Source organism: Mus musculus, chromosome 16 (genome assembly GCF_000001635.26).
Source record: "Mus musculus strain C57BL/6J chromosome 16, GRCm38.p6 C57BL/6J".
In the NCBI taxonomy this organism is placed as follows: domain Eukaryota; kingdom Metazoa; phylum Chordata; class Mammalia; order Rodentia; family Muridae; genus Mus; species Mus musculus.
In genome coordinates this window covers 32,912,971-32,934,100 of record NC_000082.6, presented here as the reverse complement: position 1 = coordinate 32,934,100, position 21,130 = coordinate 32,912,971, and the positions used below count along the sequence as shown (strand labels likewise).

General features: G+C 42.3%; 1 protein-coding gene and 1 pseudogene across 18 annotated transcripts in view; both read right to left on the bottom strand.

Annotated features, from left to right (window-relative positions):
* The window catches only part of Lrch3 (leucine-rich repeats and calponin homology (CH) domain containing 3), a 101,947-nt gene extending 81,929 nt beyond the window's left edge, over window positions 1-20,018 (bottom strand). For 11 of the 18 annotated variants that reach the window (XR_001781866.2, XM_030249268.1, XM_006522524.4 and 8 more), the window contains exon 1: window positions 19,698-20,009. Coding sequence is in view for 17 of the 18 variants with exons in the window: in XM_030249268.1 (XP_030105128.1) it covers window positions 19,698-19,959 (262 nt within the window). In the remaining variant the exon portion in view is untranslated. Of the gene's footprint in view, window positions 1-19,697 lie in introns of all 18 variants that reach the window. The other 7 variants (NM_001310674.1, NM_001081255.1, NM_001310672.1 and 4 more) reach the window with 4 other exon arrangements.
* Window positions 9,415-11,314, bottom strand: Gm6611 (predicted gene 6611; annotated as a pseudogene).
* Window positions 20,019-21,130: the final 1,112 nt, after the last annotated feature.

The following is a 21,130-nucleotide window of genomic DNA, read 5'->3' as shown; positions in this document are numbered from 1 at the left end:
AACCAACCAACCAACCAAACAAACAACAACAAAAGGAAAGACAGAGAAAAAGAAAGAGAAAAAGAAAAAATACCTTCAACAAAGCACTCTGGGAGAACAATACCACTTAGCAGCAATAGCTCAGTAGAAGAACAAGTGCCTAGCATATACTAGAACTTGGATTCTAGCAATATAAAAAGAAAGAAAAGGTAGGAGGCAGAGGCAGGAGGATGGCTACAAGTTTGAGGTCCACCTGGATTCCACAGTGAGTTTCAGGACACACACCAGACTCTATTTCAAAAAACACAAACTGAAAGAAAGAAGAAAGTACCAAGCACATAAAAATAATGGCATCTTTGTTACTCTATTCCGTAAGGCTGTAATCTCCAAGTATAAAACCTCTTTATCAAGCAGACGCTGCACAGAGGAGAAGGCTACTTGAGGTTAATGTTACTGAAAGTCGAACTTAAACTCTTTGAACTCAAAGTCAAAACAAAAATATTCTAATTCTTGTATACAAATCACTATTCTATACATGATTTTTCAAATATATAGTCAAAGCTGTAGTTTAAGCTTTGTAATTCCAGCACTGGGAAAGCAAGACAGGAAAATCATGAGTTCCAGGTCAGTCTGGGCTACACGGCAAGTGTCATGCCAGTATGGGACACACAATGAGACCCTGCTTAAAAACTATCAATAAGTATAGGGAATGGTGATGCGTGCATGAAGCTCCAATACCCAAGAGACAGAGGTATGAGAATCAAGAGTTTGAGGTTAATCTAAACTACATGAGACCCAGTTTCAATAGTAATGAACATGATGATGCCAAAAACCAACTATGTACCTCCATAATGCTAGACAAAACCAGGGACTGTGTAAGGGATACTATCCAATAAGATACTGTGATGGTCAGCTTGACCAGATTGAGAGATAACTAGAAAACCTGCTAACATCAAAGTGTTATCTGTCAGGCTATTTGCACTCGAGACAGCAAATTATAGGAAGAGACCAACTAAGGTCAAATGCCTTGTCCAATGGCATGGGAGCTTGGGAAGAACATATAAGACAGAGGAAGTCACTTTGGTAGGCCAGTTCAATTTTTCTTGAGTGGGTACAAACTTCTGCTGCCGCCATTGCTTTGAGAGGGGACATCAGACTCCAGCTTCTTTAGCCTTTGAACTGAATTCATACCAGTGACTCCTCAGGGAGCTTCCAGCTTCTTAAAACTGAGTAACTACTGCTTTCCCTTGCTCTCAAGATTGCAGATGGCCACGGTGGAGTCTCCAACCTCTAATTGTGTAAGCCAGTGTAATGAATCCCCTGTATAATTACATATGCATTCAACTGGTCCTCTTCCTCTAGAGAACCTTGACTAACACAGATCCTATCATTACTTCATCTTTCTTCACAGATGCTCTTACTAAGTATAACTTAAGATGTATAGGGATTATAGGTTAAGTATCTATGTTATGCTTATATGCTACTATGTCACCAGGCTAGATTTCCCTTTGCATTTTGAGACAATATGGTTTGAGTATGGTGCTTGTAGTAGGTCCATGTGTTAGAAACCTGGTCCTGAACTCTCAGTGGACCATGGTGGAGACTGTTGGAGCTGGGACTTGCTGCAAGGTAAGGATCATAAAAAGCACTGCCTTCCAGAGGTATTAAAGTACCTCTTGTGGGACTCCAGTTAGTTCCATTCAGAGAAAACTATTATAAAATGTAGTATTAGCCCTTCTCTGCTCCATCTTCCTGTCTTGTCATGTGACCTCTTCTGAATGTGCCTCTGTAATGCCATGACCAGAGAGCAAAGCAGAATAACATACTCTCAAACCCTAAAATTATGAGCTAAATAAACCTTTTTCTTTATACACTATTCTACCTGAGATACTTTATGCAGCAATGGAAAACGGACTAGTAAAGATAGGAAGGTTAAAACAATTATATTGGCAAGAAAATGGGGCCTGCTGCCTGAGTCTTACTCATGCTCCCTTTCCTAATTTCCATGTTCCCAAAAGTTTTATTCTTCTTGTTTGTTTGTTTTAGATTGGGTCTTACATAGTCAAGGCTGGGCTTGAACTTGCTAAACAGCTAAGGATAACCTTGAACTCATCCTCCTGCCTGTTCCTCTCAAGTGCTGAGATTACAGGCATACACCACCACATCTAGCCCCTCCCCAATTCTGTGTGTGTGTGTTTGCATGTGTCCTAGCTTTTATACATGTAACAAAGCTTTTTGTCCACTGTTCTCATGTTATGATCACTACTTGACCTAGTGTGGCTGCCTACTCCTGCAGATACAGGTAAATGATTATACCTGTTATGGCCCATACGCTTGAATCACTGCCTACACTTGGCAGGCTTGCTTCCCCTACAGTGTTCCTGAAAGACATAGAAGATGTAGGCCAAGAACAAAACCTTCTCTATGTTTATCTTCCTCACATGGCCTCTAAATGAGACACTGTTGTCCTTAATGAGCCTTGGTTCCTTTTAGTGAACAAAAGGATAATGTCATTTGGAGCCCCAATTTATATCATCTCACATGGCAACTGCAGCCAGAAAGGATGACATTAAGGACAACTTTAATTATTTCATATGGAAGAGCAGCAGACTTTCAAAGTCATGAAAAATTATCCTCCATTATTTTAAAATTTTAAGCTTTAAAAGTCATCTAAATTTTAATGTAATAAAGCCTTAGAAATTCTTTCTCAGAGATGGTTCGTGTCCATTCCTGTCCATCTTCCGCACCTCAAACCTCCAGGATGCTTGTTTCACAAGTAGCTTTAAAAGGCTCCACCTCAGGTTGAGACAGACTCTCCAGAGGCTGCCTTCTAGGGCTGTGCATTGCTTTAAAACTGACATTGGTGATTCTAAGCACACTCAACTCAGAGAACCAAATGGCTACAGATTTTCACTTGCTACAACTCACAGCTGTAAGCCTGCTTACACAGTGAACCCATGATAGCCTGGCTACAGTGTGAGGTAAGCTAAAGTTAATGAAACTAATTAGATAACTAAACTGGCTAGAATCTACAAATTTATTATATGGAAGTAAGAAAAGAAAAGAAAGAATATGCTTATAATCTAGCTAGCATTTAGGAGGAGAAGGAAGGTTAGAAATTCGAAGGCATCTAAGGCCTTGAGGCCAGCCTGGGCTATATAAAATCCTATCTCAAAAAAACAAAAAAAACAAAAAAACAAAAAAAAAAAAAAACAAAAAAAACAAATAACAAAAAACCACCATATTATCAGAATCCTCTTAAACTAAATGAAACTCGTGCAATTATTATCAAATTATATGTGCCAGATAAACATAGAAATCCTTCATTATTTTGTAAGGACCTTACAACTGTGCCAGGCTCAGAAACCGTTACATGGCTACTGGCTTATTTGGGGTATAACTACTTACCTATGACCTCACTTAAAGGTCTGGGTGTCTGTCTGTTCTACACCAAAGGCAAGCAGAGTCATTAGTAGTGTTCTCAAGGATGTTCTGATTAAACGTTACTCTAAACTTAGTAACAAAGAAGTCAGCCTTTAGTCCTAGCACTTAAGAGGCAGAGCCAGGCACAGGAGATCTCTGTGAGCTCTAGGCCAGCCTGCTCTACAGAGTGAGTTCCAGAACAACCAGAGTTACATACACAGAAAAACTATGTCTTGGGGAAGAAATTAAAGGAGGCTGGGGGGGGGGGCAGGGGGCGGGGGGCGGGGGGCGGGGGGCGGGGAGGACAACGACCAGCAGCCGCCGCCACCACCATCATTATTTCCAAAGCTAAGAACCATCTCATTTTCTCATTCAAAAATTTGTTTTTTAAGGGATGGATATACTTCCTAGGAAACTCCAACTCATCAAATATGAATCATAAAGAAACAGATTTTGAACAGATTAATAAAGAGTAAAGAGAATGACTCAGTAACAAAAAGTCTCTCATCAAATAAAAGGCTGGCACCTGATCATTTCACTGCATTTAACATAGCTGATCTGGGGCTAAGGAGATGGCTCAGCGGTTAACAGCGGGTACTGCCTGCTCTTCTGAGAGCAGAGTTTGGCTCCCAGCACCCAGGGCAGGGCCTCACAACTACCTTACTCCAGCTCCAGGGAATTCCAATACTTCTGAACTCTATAGGCACTTGCACTTATGTACACATATGGTCCCCACACAACTACAAATACATCTTTAAAGAATATTGATGTCAGGTGTGGCAGCACATGCCTTTAATCCCAGCACTTGGGAAGCAGATGTGGGCAGATCTCACTAGCCTGATCTTCATAGCAAATTCTAGGCTAGCCTAGGCTATATAGTGACACCTTGTCTCAAAGAACAAAACACAAAAAGTCCTTCTCAACCTCTTTCCACAGATTGAAGAGGAATGAATAGTTCTAAGCTCATTTTACAAGGCCAAGATTATGTTATCAAAGCCATATAAAGGTGTAAGAAAACAAAAGCACAGGATAATAATATTCTTGATTGATATAAGTGCAAAAACCTCAACAAAACACTATCTGAATTCAACAACACATTCAAATGGTCACTCACACCATCAAGTGAGGTTTACACCTAGAATTCAGGAACGGTTCAAACAATTTACAACTAGCCAGGAAAAAGTTATACATCAAAACCTGTAAAATACTGATGAAGGGAATTGAAGACGAATACACACACAGATATAGTCCACATTCATGGCTTAAAGGAATCACTACTATTATTAAAATGTCCATACCAATTAAAGGTGCTCTTAGATTCATGAAATCCCTGGTAAAAATGACATTTTCTTTTTTTTTTTAAATGACAATTTTTACAGAAATAATCCTATAATTAGTTGGACATGGTAGCACTTCTATATAGTCTCAACTAATTTGTATGTAGGTCTCCTGATCCCAGCCTAGGCAATATAACAAGGCTCTGTCTTTATAAACAAAACCAAACAAACCTCCTTAGGTTCAATCTCTACCATCAGAGAAAACAGCCCTAAAATATTTATGCAACCACAATGACCTCATAGAGCCAAAACAGTTGTAGGCCAAAGAACAAAGCCAGAGGCACCATACTGCCTAATTTCCAAACCTGGCAGGGTGTAGCAGTCAAAAGAGAATGTCAATAGCATGAAAATATACCTCAAATGGAAACAAATGGAGCCCAGAAATAAACCCACATAGTTTGGGGCAAAGACTCTTGAGGACACTACCAAGAAACACCATGAGGAAAGAGCAGTCCTTTAGTAAATGGTCCTAGGAAAACTGGATATCCACATGCAGAAGATTGAAACCAGGGCTGGAGAGACGGCTCAGGAGTTGAGAGTACTTGCTGCTCCTACAAAGGATCAGAGTTCAGTTCCCAGCACCCACATGGCAGCTCACGACTGTCTCTAACTCCAGTTCCAGAAGATCAGATGACCTCTTCTGACCACCCTGGGCACCACATAGTCAAAACATGCACACACATAAAATAATACCAAAAAATGAAATTGGACTCTTACACCATGTTTAAAAAAAAATCAACTCAAAATGGGATTAAAAGCCTAAATGTTAAGACCTGTAAGTATAAAACAACTAGAATTTGACAGGGAAAGCTGGCTGTGGCTTCCCAGACCTCCACACTGTCAATCCCAGCAGAGCAGGTGGATCTTAGTCAGCTGGAGTACAGCCTGGTCTGCGTCGTGAGCTCCAGGACGGCCAGGGCTACATAATGAGACCCTGTCTCAGAAGAACAAAAAACCCCAAAAGATAAAAACAAAAACTACAGAGGAAGGACTCCACGACGTTTGTCTTAAATGTTTTTGGAATTGACCCTAACAGAAAAAGTAACAAAAGGCAGAGTAAGCAAATGATCCCAAATGCATACAGAATTCAAACAATTCAGGTAATAACTCTAACTCAGTACCAAGAAAATGACCTGATTAAGAATGGACAAAGCCGGACAGTGGTGGCATAGGCCTTTAATCCCAGCACTTGGGAGGCAGAGGCAGGCGGATTTCTGAGTTCGAGGCCAGCCTGGTCTACAGAGTGAGCTCCAGGAATGGACAGACAGCTGGCAAGATGGCTTGTCTGCCAAAAGCTGTTGCTACTAAGCCTGACACCGAGTTCAATCCTTGGGGCCCACATGGTGCTCCTGCCGACTGTCCAGGGCTCTACATACACACATGCAGCATGTACACTGTGGCCCTTGTACACAAACAAAAATTAATAAAATGTAATAAAGTTAAATGGGCAAGAATTCTTCACAGAGAAACCCTGTCTTGGAAAAACTAAACCAAACCAACCAATCAACCAAGCAAGCAAGCAAGCAAGCAAGCAAGCAACTACTTTATGGTCCAGCCATCATACTGCTATGGGTTGGACAAGCCTGATTCCAGTGTTTCAGAAGTGCGCTCTGACCTCGAGCCATACAACCCTTCCTGAGTCCCTTTCACTTCTGTGGAACCAGCGCCCTGATTTTTTAAGGCAAAACCATCCTTGATTTTCTTTATAACTTCAATGCTTATGTAGTGTCTGCTTTTGAATTTAAAAAAAAATACATTTGTGCTACATATACTGTGTCGAAGTTCATGTGTTCCACATTATTTCTATGGCTTATCCATGTAATAGGACATAGCTGCAGCTCATTCATTTTCACTGCTAGGAAGTCACATGAACAGATGTAGCACAACTGATTCATCTGTTACTGATGAGCACCTGAGTTATCAGCTATGAAGAGTCATCAACACTTACACGGTGTACACATGCATCATATACATGGCTTCCATAAACACAAGGTTATCTGGGATATGCACTTCTTTGAAGTGTGTATATAGAGTAGGCTTTCTTGAGCACAGAGCATATGCACTTTTTACTGTGCTCGATAATGCCAAACTTGCTTCCAGTCAGTGTACCAACTCCCACTCCCACTCCCACAGCCGTGCATGGGCTTCCCCGCTCTTCACAGGCTTTGTGCTACACGGTGGTCTCAGCTCTTTAAGTGGTGCTCGAGAATCTTTCCTGTTTTCCATCCCTTTGCTCGCTGATGGAATTCCTCTTGGATAAAGTATTAGCTCAAATGCTTCCTCCGTTTTCTTACTGGTTTTCTTTTTATTTACAGAAATCCTACATATGTTCTTCATACCATCTGTATTTGTTGGAAATAAGCCTTCCTTCATATTGTGGCTTCTCTTTATCATGTGCAAACCATTCTCTAAAATGTGTTTTCAGGGAGTCCTAGTGTGGAGCAACAGGACGAGGGCGGAACTTAGGAGCGCAGGAGGCGGAGCCCGGGCGTGGGCCAGCAGTCTGAGGAGCGATGCTTGTTGCTGGCCCACTTTGCTCTTCCAAAGACTGCATTGCCTTTCCTGAAGACCAGCTACATCAAATGGCACACCATGTGAATATGATGAGTCGTCCTATGAAGGAACAGAGCCATCTGCAATACAACCGCTGTTTGGAAACATCATCTTCTTACTGAACTTGGCTGTCTGCTACATGCTCCCTGTGGAGTGGAACATCCACAAACATTTTAAAGCTCCTGGCACTACTGACTTTGGATCGGTGGGCAGTATTTGGATCAATAGCAATATTGTTGCCAATGGAAAAACCCAGAGAGAGACACACACACATGTACCCCAGGTGCTGAGGACTGAACACATGGACTCACATATCATACATGGGTAATCTCTCCCATTTACCACCGGGATTCAGGTTTTTCAGTCACCTCTCCAGCATACACATTAAGCATTTGAAAATAGAAACTACTGATATTGGATGATAGCAAGGTTCAGAAGACCTTCCAGAGGATTTCTAGGATCTTCTGTCCTCAAGGAATCCATTACAGACTTCTACTTGCAGAAAAAGCAAGAATGGCTGATTAGGAAAAAACATACTCCCAAGGGGAGGAGTTGGGCAGGAGGAAAGAGATTAAGATGGAAAACCACTCTGCCATAAAGGACCTGGGCTCTTCTGGCTCACAGCCACCCATCATGGCTCATCTTAATGGGTCCCTGGGTGCAGCTTGGATCCTTACACTTACTGGCAAGTACTTGGCCAACTGAGCCATTCCCCCAGCTCTGTGTTGTCTTTTCTATACATCCTCAAGCTGCTATAGACAAAGAGAAGTGAGACGATTTCTCGCCCTAAATCTGGGCCAAACTATGACAATACTGCTTCCTTTTCCAGCGTCAGTCTCAGTCTGTGACAGGGGTCAGCAGTGGACCTGCCTGGCTTCCCATTTACACTAATGCAGAGTAGCTTCAATGACAAGTGGCCCCATGGACATCAATACATTTCTCCATTGCTCCCACTCTACAGCTCAGTTGGACACTGCTCAACTGAGCTGCACATATGTTCTCCCTCTACAACTCAAGATACAGGAGTGGATGCTCTCTGCAACATTCTAACTCCACTGCAGAGGCCCAGAACAGAGTAACGATCACTGGTGTGCACAATGTATCTAAGGCTTAAACTGGTGAGTCACACCCTCAACACCTGCTTCTCAGGTCACCTCACAAACCAGGCTTTATTAGTATGCCATAAAAGATACAGGAGACACCAGATCTCGTGAAATGTTTAAATAACTTTAAGCTTTATTAAGTAAAAATTGCATAAACACAGCCATAAGATAATGAATAGAAAAGTTAAATACAAAGTATCACATGTAAAATAGATTATTATATAACTGGCGGTTTCAACCGTAAATACTAAATCCCCAATTTTCCACAGTGGGAATATTAATCTAATGAGAAAAAAAATCTCAATTTCATCTTAATATATACCAAAACATTTTAAGAAAAAAATTTAAATTGAATCGAACTTTAAAAAAAAAAAATAACAATTCAATACAGCAATAGATGGGTTTGTAGTCAATGAGACCTGAGATAGAGATGGACTTTTGCCATTATGGTTACTTCAAGTCAACTTCCCAAACTAAGGCAGGTCTGGGAAAGGATGAGTCTTTAAGTGACCATGGTGCTTTCCTTACTAGTCCTGGAGCCCAGTCAGTAGTCTGGCTGCAGTTCCACATCCTGTCCAGGTCCAGCAGAGTACGGTGGTGCAGAACAGCACCGGTCTGTGCACCTCATTTCCATTTCTCATACGATTTTCAAACTTTAAAAAAATTATAACAAAACAAAAACACCACCACTATCCCCTGCTTCAATTTAACAGCATACAAGTCCAGCATTAGAGATGCCAGTGAAGAGCTTTGGCCTCTTCCTGCTCATGTCCCTCCTGGCACTGTGATGAGCCTTCATTTCAGAAATAGACACTTCAAACAAGGACTGGAGGGTGGGAAATGACAATGGCCAAGGTTTGCAAGTGAGTTCACGAAAACAATCAGTGAAATGGGGTCAAGAAGACAAAAACAAAACCAAAAAACAGACAAAAGCAACAAAAAACAAAAACAAACAACAAAACCAAAAAACACGTGGTCTCCTGTGGGTTGGGCAGCAGCAGTTTCTAAGCTTGCAATAGTTGCATGCATCCTAGAGATGGCATTAGGGCATCAGTCCTACATCCCACGTGAGGACTATATTGAAGAGAGTGGGCTTCATCCAGTGAGACAGCTCAGTACCTGTTTTATATCTCTTTAACTCATCCTCCCTGAGGCATATTAGAAACAGGGATAGAAAAGAACAGGGATGGGAACCATAGAAACCAGGTGGATGTTGTTACAGTAACTGACTGTGCAGGATTTCCCAGACCATCCTCTTCCTGAAGGTGGGCATGTGTTGCTGAGAAAAGGTCACAGGCTGGTCCCTAGCGATGTAATCTGCATATTTACAGGTAAACATTCCACAGTCACTCCCATTCAGTTGCAGAGGAATCTCCTCTGATGTCATACTGTACTGCTTCCACTCCAAAGGGTCCAGCTCAATGTTCCTGCGTGTCTTGCTCTCATTTTGTAAATATTGGAAGATGGTCTCACAGATAGACTTCCCTGTCTGTCCCATGGAATCGAGGTATACAATACTTCGTTTTCTTAAATCGATTACCACCAGGCTCCAATGTACCCTCTGGTGAATAGGTAGCAAGATGAGTTCCTTTTCAAAGAGACTGATGCCTCGAGTCCATCTTTTCACGGAACTGTAACCGCTATGCTTTAGCTTGGCGTAAAAGAAAGCGCTAAAGACATGCAGAGCCGGGTAGCCTTGGTTTTCATTTCTCTCAACCAGAAGGTTCATGTAGAAATTGATGACCTCATCATTGAGCCACTGACCGTTCTCCAGGGTCTGGATGTCTCCTCTGCTGATTTGCAACTTGAATCTGGAACTTAGGATTTCTTCTTGGGGTCCTGGACCCAGTGCATTCTCAATTTCCTTCTCCATGTCCTCTGTAATATCAAGGATTTGATCCATTTCTCTGCCCCTTTCTTGGTCTGTGAGAAGCTTTTTCTCTGCCGCAAGTACTGCCACCTTGTTGGGGAGTAAGCTATTGCCTCTGTCCAGGATGATCTGAGCCCATGTTCTCGGTAAATCAGGCTCCAAGCTGTCCCCCCTTCTTCCTTCACCCTTTACACAACCTTTCTTCTCTGTAACACATTTCTCCTCAGAACAGCACTTCTCTCTCTCCTCTGGTGAAAGATATTCTTTTAGAGCAACAACAGTAGATGGTTCTCGATCGCTCTGAGTTGTTTCTGATCCATGACTGCCTCCTGACTCGCCCACTTTGATCTTCCAGGTTTTTGTAAGGACTGGCTGAGGCCTGTGTGGGTCTGACCTCACATCTTGGTCGCACTGAAGGTATTGAAGCAACCTTCCGTACTTTTCCTTTTGGGGGCTTTGTTCGTTTTCCTCCATGGCAGAATAGAGCTGCTTGCGACCCTTGCCACCATCAGCAGGCTTCCTCCCAGTTACAGCCTGCTCTGGAGGACCTTCAGTCAACTCTAGGTGTTTTAGTTGTTTTGGAGTCTCTCCCTGGGGTTTCCGTATCTGACCCTTGCTAGGCTGTTCTCTTGGGAGCTCTAGGTCTTGAGGCTCCTGAGGGGTCTTCTTCTGAGCCTTGCCGGGCTCTTTAAATACCACCCCTGTTCCATCCTGGCATTTCCTTTTTGGACCTTGTCCCAAAGCTTCAGACTCTATCTCTGTCCCACTTTCATGCTGGTATGTACGTTTTTGCCCTTTTCCTGAAGCTTCAGGCTTCATCTCCAACCCAGGCGGTTTAGGTTGCCACATGGACAACTGCTTGGACGGCCGAGGGTGTTGACTCCGGTATAGTAGTGCTTTTCTAACTTCCAAGAGAAAGCAACCTTATGCCTGGCTCCGGGTGGGTACTCTTGGGTCGTTCACCCTGATGTCCGAAGAATCACTTCTTCCAGTAGATGGTTGGTCCAAGGTCGCGAACCTATGAGGCTCCTTTATAAACAGTTGACTTTGCAGGTCAGGGTCAGTCAAAGAATGGAGATAATTAAGCAGACCAATTGGTGAATAGTCAGAGCTTGGCAGTTCACCAGGGGTCCGCTCTGGAAAACTCGGAGGAGTTCTAAGGATACTTCATCAGAAGTATCCTTCTTGGGTGCTGTAACCAGCTAAACAGCAAAAATTTCAAAATCGGACTAAAAGTCCTAGTTAATCACTAGTAAGACACCAGGCCTAAACCTAGCAGCTAACACATCGGAGGCAACCTCACGAATGATGTTGAACTCAGAGAGTTGCCCCTAGACACAGCCTTCAAGGTTCCATAGCTGGTTGTGATGTCACCTGAAAGGACGCTAACAACGTTTTTTGGGGGTGGAAGCCCTCCCCAACTTCAACTTGGTCCAGGGTTTCAAAGCACTCCTTTGCCCGAGTGGCAAGTTTGAATGTATTGATATATATCACAGTTCTTCGGCACAACACAGGGTTACTTACCTAAATGCTCTCAGCATAGTTCAGCTGGTCCTGACTAGTACGTTTGTCTTTTAGGAAGCTGTCCCATCATGGTAATTAAAGAAATTTAAGTGCCCTTCAAAATATCTTCTCACACATAATATGCTTGCTAATTATAAAGAATAAACAGAATTTTACAGTTATAAAACCTAGTAGGTAGTGTTGTGTGACAAAATTTGTATCTACTCTGCATAAGGAGCCCAGGACAGACCAAAGTGCCCATACCACCAAAGTCCTACTTGGTGAACCAATAAGTTTTATTGGGGTTACTTATAGGAATATGGGTGAGAGGTTACTTACAGGAGCAGAAATGACTCAAAGACAGCTGCATCGCCAAAGCCTACCCAGCGTAGGTGACAGCTCACAAAAGCTGGGAGCCTGGAGGAACTGCACGGCATGTAGATGGATCAAAGGGCTGGAGAATGTCCATTCCAGGTGCCTCAGTTGGTCTAAACTTCTTGCAGACAGCTGGTATGAGGGTGGCTCTTTTGAGAGTCTTCTTTGCATCTCAGCTTCCTTTCATCTGAGAGGGACTCTCACTTTTATTGATCTCTGGCAGGGAAGGAGCCTAGTGAATCTGATCATTTTGAGATCTTTTGTTGCCTTCCTGCCTGAGGGGCTTCCTTTCAGACCGAATGAAGGGTGGAATGGTTCAGTGGTTCAATATTGGAGGAAACTTGGGAAACTGGTACCGATTTACCAAGGATCAATCCCAAAGAGAATAAATAAAATCTCACCATTGTCAATAGGATCCATTGAGAAAGATACATCACTACTTCAGTTACAATCCTACCAATAACACAAGCCCTGAACTGCTCCCTAGAAAACAGTAGGAAGAATTCAACTGTAGCTGTAGTTACAGAGGTGGGTGTTTTCTGTGGGTCCTGGAATCTGAACTCCAGCCACCATGATTAAACAGCAAGCACTTTACCACTTATCAGTGAGTACATATCATGTGAGTTCCTTTGTGATTGGGTTACCTCACTCAGGATGATGCCCTCCAGGTCCATCCATTTGCCTATGAATTTCATAAATTCATTCTTTTTAATAGCTGAGTAGTACTCCATTGTGTAAATGTACCACATTTTCTGTGTCCATTCCTCTGTTGAGGGGTATCTGGGCTCTTTCCAGCTTCTGGCTATTATAAATAAGGCTGCTATGAACATAGTGGAGCATGTGTGCTTCTTACCAGTTGGGACATCTTCTGGATATATGCCCAGGAGAGGTATTGCGGGATCCTCCGGTAGTACTATGTCCAATTTTCTGAGGAACCACCAGACTGATTTCCAGAGTGGTTGTACAAGCTTGCAATTCCACCAACAATGGAGGAGTGTTCCTCTTTCTCCACATCCTCGGCAGCATCTGCTGTCACCTGAATTTTTGATCTTAGCCATTCTGACTGGTGTGAGGTGGAATCTCAGGGTTGTTTTGATTTGCATTTCCCTGATGATTAAGGATGCTGAATATTTTTTCAGGTGCTTCTCAGCCATTCCTCAGGTGCAAATTCTTTGTTTGGCTCTGAGCCCCATTTTTTAATGGGGTTATTTGATTTTCTGGAGTCCACCTTCTTGAGTTCTTTATATATATTGGATATTAGTCCCCTATCTGATTTAGGACAGGTAAAGATCGTTTCCCAATTTGTTGGTGGCCTTTTTGTCTTATTGACGGTATCTTTTGCCTTATAGAAGCTTTGCAATTTTATGAGGCTGTGAGGATCTTATAACTGAGTCCAGCTTTGCTGTCACCGTCCCTTTGTCTTTGCCCTCGCCTAAGCCTTTACCTAACAGCTTTGCCTCACTCATTGCTGGCTTGCTACTTTTATGAATATAATAAAACTGTGAAAGTAAGTGTGATTTATAATATAAACAGTAAGAAAGAATCCCCGTTTCGTTCATTATGCCTCCATATCACTGCCAAAACACACTTTTCTAGAATGATGAAGAGTTCTATTTTAATTTTTGAATTTGATGATTTAAAAAATTCTGAGCCAGGCAGTAGTGGCACTTGGAAGGCAGAGGCAAGCAGATCTCCAAGTTCAAGGTCAGCCTGGTCTACAGAATGAGTTCTAGGACAGCCAGGGTAACAAAAGAGAAGCTGTGTCTCGGAACACCCCCCTCCCCTCAAAAAAGTTTAATTCAAGTCTGTCCACTGTGCTGTCCAATATGACACATATATCTACTGAAAGCATCTGAAATATGGTTAGGCCATCTCAAGAATCAACCATCTGGAGAGATGGCTCAGTGGGCAAGAACGCTGACTGCATTTCCGAAGGTCCTGAGTTCAAATCCCAGCAACGACATGGTGGCTCACAACCATCTATAATGGAATCCAATGCCCTCTTCTGGTGTGTCTGAAGATAGCTACAGTGTATTTACACAATAAATAAATCTTTAAAAAAGAAAAAAAAAAGAATCAATTATCCATCCATCCTAAATATAAAATGCAGTATCCTACACAAGTACTCGAATTTTTTTTTGAAGATTTTATTTTATTTTATGTGTATAAGTGTTTTACCTACATGTATATTTGGGTATCACATGTAGACCTGATGCCCATGGAAGTCAGAAGAGTATGTCAGATCTCCTCTAACTGGAATTACGGATGACTGTGAGCCACAATGTGTACACTGAGAACCAAACACACAAATCCTCTATAAGAGCAACAAGTGCTCTAACCAGTAAGCCAACTCTGCAGCTCAGATTTTAAAATGTACATTTATTCTGTGTATATGCATGTGTATGTATGAGTGTGTGTGAGTGTGCATATGTGGAAGTCAGAAGACAACCTGCTGGAGTCAGTTCTTTCTTCCCATGACATAGGTATGTATATATATGAGAGAGAGAGAGAGAGAGAGAGAGAGAGAACGTTTCTCTGTGTTGGTCACTGTTGTTTGATACAAGATTCAAATTCCTATGCTCAAGTAATTTCCCACCTTAGCTTCTTGAGTAGCTGGAAGTACAGGCACACACCCAGCTTCCTTGCTTGCTTCCTTCCTTCCTTTGACGCTGAAACAGGGTCTCACTAGTTATCTTAAGCTGGCCCCAAACTCCCTATCCTCAGCCTTTTAAGTGCTAGTATTACATGCATGTGTTTCTAGATCTAAAAAAAAATATATTTTAAAAATTTTAATAGCATTTATGGCTACTATCACATTGAAAAGCAAACTTCTGGAAAAATTTATGAGTATACACATATCATGATTGATTTAAAAAAAACCCAACACATTATTTCCACTTAAGACCAGACACTCTAATATATATTTCTAAGACTTACAAAACCATCATTTTGTGGATTACAGATTGCATTCCTAACACATTAAATGGCATTTTAGCTGTCCCCATTCTTCTTGTACAGGAAATAAATATTCACTTCTTATAGTCTCAATTCTCATGACTTTGATGATTCTGCATTATGTTGACATAGCTGTTACATCTCCATTTATTTTCTAGATGTGTGCAGTCTAACTCCCCATCCAGCCCACAACCATGTGCTTTCTCCCAATTCTGAGGCCTTGGTTTTTTGTTTTCTGACTTTCATTCAAAAGACATGTTTTACAATTTCAACTGGGACTCCCATTTGCTGTCTGTGAAATGCCATCTCTCTGTCATCTCACTCTCTCCTCTGAGGCACATCATTTGAACTGAGAAAGCGTCTCCCCTACAAAGTAACTCAGATGATTACTACAGCTCCTCCAAGCTTCAGAAGTCTATGAACTCTGTAACAGGCCTAGGTAATGAATTCTGCTTGCTTTTCCCTCAGGCTGATTCTTCCTCCTTTTTAAAATGGCAGAAAAGACTCACTTTTCTATTCCTGAAGAAGGAATCTGGATGTCTGAACTTTCACTATCATTTTCTTGAATTTATTCTCGAGCCCAGATTTCACTCTAAAGCTCCAGGTCTCTATTTCTCTTGGCTGCACATCATTAACTAACAGTGCTAACAGTCATAATACCAATGAAGATACTGACAAACCAAAGAAACCTTAGGTTTCAAACTTGTATGACTCATGGTCAAAAACACAGCTTTAGAGTAATGTGTGTATGACTACTGTTGAGACAGGGTCTCACTATCTAGCCTTGAATTTCCTAAATAGCTTAGGCTCCCTCAACTTCTTGATCCTCTTGCCTCAGCTTTCTAAAAGCTAGGATTATAAGCACATACCAGCATGTCAGGCTATACATGAATTTGAATCCTAGTTCTGTTGCTTTCTGGATGTGAAGTCCTGACCAAACTATATCATCTCCTGAGTCTCAGTTTTCTGATGTGTGGAGTCAGAGAAAAATAAATTAGCACTTACAACTCACATAACTGTTGTATATTTGCAAGGTATCTTAGCACAATGCCTGAGCCATGAGCATGCCCTATTCAGAGCAGGATTTATATAACCTCTTGGGGTGGTTCGACAGGAAAACTGAAGTACTGTTATGAGATAAAAGAGGATTGGATAATGGTCCTGACAGATGAGAACCCTAGACTCTTGGACCTTCTTGTATGCTGTCTACCACTGCCCAGAATGGCTTTCCTTCTCAGTTCTGCCAGCCAAAGACCAAGTTGCATCTTTCCTGCTCCAAGAATTCTTCTGTAATTTCTTCTAAAATCTTGTCCACAGGATCAAGTCACCTACTCAAAAATAAACATTTCTCTTTCTTAAAAAGAAAACAGAACAATAACAACAACAAAAAAACCCAAAAGCTTATTTTTGTCCCTTAGTGTCTAAAATTCCCTGTGCTTAATCCCTACTACCACAAAACAAAACAAACACCAAAAAACAAAAAACAAAAAACAGAAACAAAAAACCTACTCCCCAACACTCAACACCCAGCAGGGTCTCACTATGCAGTTCCTGGAACTGACTATGTGGACCAGTCCTTCTCAAACTCACAGAGATCTGCCTGCCTGCCAGCCTCCTGAAAGCTAGGATTAAAGGCATGCGCTATCATGCCTGGCCATATCTACCTTTTTAAACAAACAGAAAAACAAAACCTAAAAAAAAAACTAAAGAATTTTCTGACAAACTTCAATTATGTCCCGCTGTGAACAGTATGGGTGGTAAGTGCTGTTTCTTAAGGTGTAAATTCTTAGAAAGCAGCTGCTTTCTACCAAGATGCTGAACACTTAAAGAATAATCTGTGAGCCAACTCTGATACAATTTACTTGTTTTAAAAATTTATAGTATATACTCTTCGCAAAATACTTAAACTACTGTAAGTCTGAATTCAGGATGCAGAGATGGTTCAGTGGTTAAGCGTATATACACCGCTCTTGCAAGAGGACCAGCTGGCTCAGTCACCACTGAGCCCCTCTTCTGATCAGCCTCCTTAGCATCTGCATTCATATGCACATACCTACACTACAGACACACACACACACACACACACACACACACACACATTTGAAGAGTAACTAGATTCATCAGGTACCTGCAAAAAAAGAAGACTGAGTTTTGGAGTTATGTCAAATAGGCTCCAATCCTAAAGAACAACTTCTGCCTTTGGTTACAGGCCTTTGAGCACATTATTAAACATTTCTAAGCTTCCCTTTCACTATCTGCATCACGAAGGAAAATGATGCCTCATTACACACAGAGAAGCTGTTTGACAGAGTGGAGAGAGCTAGGTAAAAGTCTACCAGTAGTAGGAGTATCTTTGAGTTACTTTTCCTATGAAAGTGGGTTTAATCATATTTAATCCATATGTTATGTATATTTAACAAGGCAATATATCTTAAACATCTAAGGATGGAAAACAAATAGTGAACAGTCAATAAATGATGTCACTGGCATTAAATTGCCTTTTTAAAACTATTTTTGTTCTAATTACTAAGAGCTGTTGAAGTTAAAAATGAATCTGGCTTAACAGGTTAAAGAATACTTTGTGATCTTTTTAATCTCTCCTTTTCTAGTACACTTTTGACCAGATAAAGTGTCAAACAAGAACAACAACAACAAAACCTTTGATTTAATATAGTAACTAGAACATTAAAGTATGAGTAATAATATACATTAAAAAAAAAAAAAAAAAAAAAAGCTTGGGGCTGGAGAGATGGCTCAGCAGTTAAGAGCACTGACTGCTCTTCTAGGGGTCCTGAGTTCAATTTCCAGCAACCACATGGTGGCTCACAACCATCTGTAATGGGATCTGTAATGCCCTCTTCTGGTGTGTCTGAAGACAGCTACAAGGCACTCATATACATAAAATAAAACAAACAATAAGAAAACCTTTTCTTTAAATTAAATATTATTCTTAATAAATGTCTGGTTTTGTCAATAAAACGTTTTCTTTCTTGATGGCTCAAACTTTTGCTCCTAGAATTATTCAAGAACAGATGAGATAATAAGTTAGATAGACTCCTATAATCACCCTTTTCTTTACCTTCAGGCTTAGAGCAGCAATACTGAAATGACTCACCTCAATATGAAAACCGCCCTGCCAGACAGTCAGCCCTCCCGTGAGCAGAATCAAGAAGGCAGGGAGGGGTAGGAATGACAAGTTTACATGATGTCACCAATACACATAAAAAATTCAAGTAACTCTTCATGTTTACCTTAGCAAGTCTGACTTCAGTGCCAAGTGAAAAAAATTCAGATCATATTGAAAATAAAGGCTACCACTAATAAGCTTTAGTAAGCAGAGGAAAAGTTTCTTTGGAAATAATAGTTTCTAGGGATAATTTAATGTCTTTGTTTTATTTTTTAAAAAATAATATTTAGTGCAGTGGTGTGTGTGTGTGTGTGTGTATGTGTGCGCATGTGCGCGTGTGTGCGCAATGTAAGGCAGAAGACAAGTTGCAAGAGTCAGTTCTCTCCTTCCAGTATGTAGGTTCTTCGGATCAAACTTGGGTTGTCTGTCGGGTCTGGCAGCAGCATGTGCCTTTTTACCCACTGAGCAATCTTACCAGCTCTATTTATTTTTTCAACATTAGTGAAATATGTAATAATTACCAATCTTTGATGACTACACAAGCCTAAGAAAAAGTATTAACTCTCACATTTTAAAATCAAGCAGAATGAGGATGAAACAATGTATATGACATAAACACAAAACATTTAAACTACTTCTGAGGGGACCCCTCCCCTTATGTAAAACAAAAGGACTCAATTCTTAATCTACTCCCGGAGGAAGCTATATTTAAAACACAAGAGGAACACATTATATAGTATGTTGAATACCTCAGTTACCATACATTGTTTCCCACAACTAAGGAAACCAAATAATACTTAATCCCCATTCTCTTTCCTGTCTTAAACAATATAAGGCGCAGAAATGTTTTTAAAGGGAAAAGCAAATATAGATGTGGTAGACAATATCCTACTTCTTTTCATGTTTTCTTAGGCGGCGGTAAGAATGGAAGACGAAAGTCCTGAGCACCTAAAGATGGCCTATTTTTACAAGTACTTTTCGGTAAATCAGACGGAGGCGGAGAAATAAGCTGTTCCCAGTGTTAGAGTCCACATTACACACACATACTCGCACACACTAGGGAAAACGCCAGAGCGGACCTGGATCCTTTGACAATGCAGCACCCAGCGTCACCCATACTACGATGGAAGAACGTGCTTGCCACGCTCCAACTCTTAGCAAAGTCAATTCGGCATCCCAAATGCAAAGTGGTCTGCAGACACCGGGGCGAGGCAAAAAGTCTACGGGGCGGGCACTGATGCCGAGATTTCTGAGAGCGATTCAAGAAAGATCACCCGTCAACTGCCTCTCGCCGGCAGCGGAGATGCTGCTGCGCGCTGCCGCACCCCAGGCTCCGGGTCTGGCCAGGCCGGGAGGGTGCGCGGTACCGCCAGCGGTCCCCGTTACCCGGGGAGCCTCGGGCCGGTCGCCACACACCCCCTGCCCCCCACTCCACGGGTCCCGGGTAGCAGGGATGCCCGCGCCCCGCTCACCGGCCCGGGTGGTGTCCGTCAGGTCATGGTTGGCCGCTCCCCGGGGAAACTCCCTCAGTTTCCGGCCGCTCAGGCTCAGCACCCCGGTGACCGCCGCCTCTTCCAGGGCTCGGTCGACCGAGCGGCTCCAAGAGCCCGGGCCAGGACCAGGGCCCAACCCAGGGCTCGGCCCACAGGTCGCACCGGAGAGGTTTCCCCCGGACGCCACAGGGCCAGAGTACTCCGCAGCCGCTACCACAGCCACCAAGCCCGCGGCCGCCATTTCCCAGCCGACAACTCTCCGGCCCGGCTCTGCGCATGCGCCACGCGATCCGCTGGGTGGGCGGGGAAAGGGGCTCGCGGACCGGGGACAGCTCTCCCGGACGCGCTGGGCGCAACAAGCCGCCTGCCCCGCCCACAAGCAGGTTTTCCAGGGAAACCGAACCGACTTCGCAGAGCTGGAGCAGCCCGGTACCCTGGGCTCCCTAAAAGGCCACTACAAAAACCAAAACCCGTCCTTAACAGCGCTCCAACTCTCAGTGGTGGATTACATTAAACGGCAAAGATTCCTTAGCCCTGTTGCTGCCAGAAACTTGGGCACTTAGAGGGGACTCCCTGAGATAAGCCCAAAATTGTCTCTCAGCTTGTCACCATACCGCCAGATGATCTGAACTGGAATTTGTGGATATACTATTAGTTCTTGAACGGGAAAACAAACATACCGTGTGAGCAGATTCGGCTACAAAGTCCCTAATTCTTGTTGAAATTGTTATGTATTTTAGATTTGTTGTTGTTGTTTTGTTTGTTTGTTTTTTGTTTTTCGAGACAGGGTTTCTCTGTATAGCTCTGGCTGTCCTGGAACTCACTTTGTAGACCAGGCTGGCTTCGAACTCTTTTTATGAAAGAGCTCTTAATGAAACCAAACGTCTTAAATACTGTGGCTGTTTGCGCAGATTTTATCACTAGCTAGAGCAGAACGAATAATATTTACATCTAACATTGAAATCTGGCTATGTAATAAATGTTGGGATTAAATTTAGAACCGAAAGACCAAAACCGGAAACCATTCAAGTAATGAAAACTACCACTCACATTTAAATAAAACCCCACCCTCCCAGTCCTGCAGTCTCTTATTTTTCCAAATCTGTTTTAAATTCAAGCCATTCCTAATATGTGATGCAAATATCACTCACCAAATTTACTTTGCTGTACAGAATTCGAGGGCCTGTCAGATAAAGTCTCTTTTCTAAAGAATTAGCTAATTTTATTTTGGAACCCAAGGAGGCCAGTTACAATAAGAAAACAGCAATTGGGCTGAGTAGAGTGCACGGCAAAGCAGTCCCTCTAGAGCAAGAACGAGTGAGGTGGGTCGGGCAGTGGTGGCACACGCCTTTAATTCCAGCACATGGGAGGCAGAGGCAGGTGGATTTCTGAGTTCGAGGACAGCCTGGTCT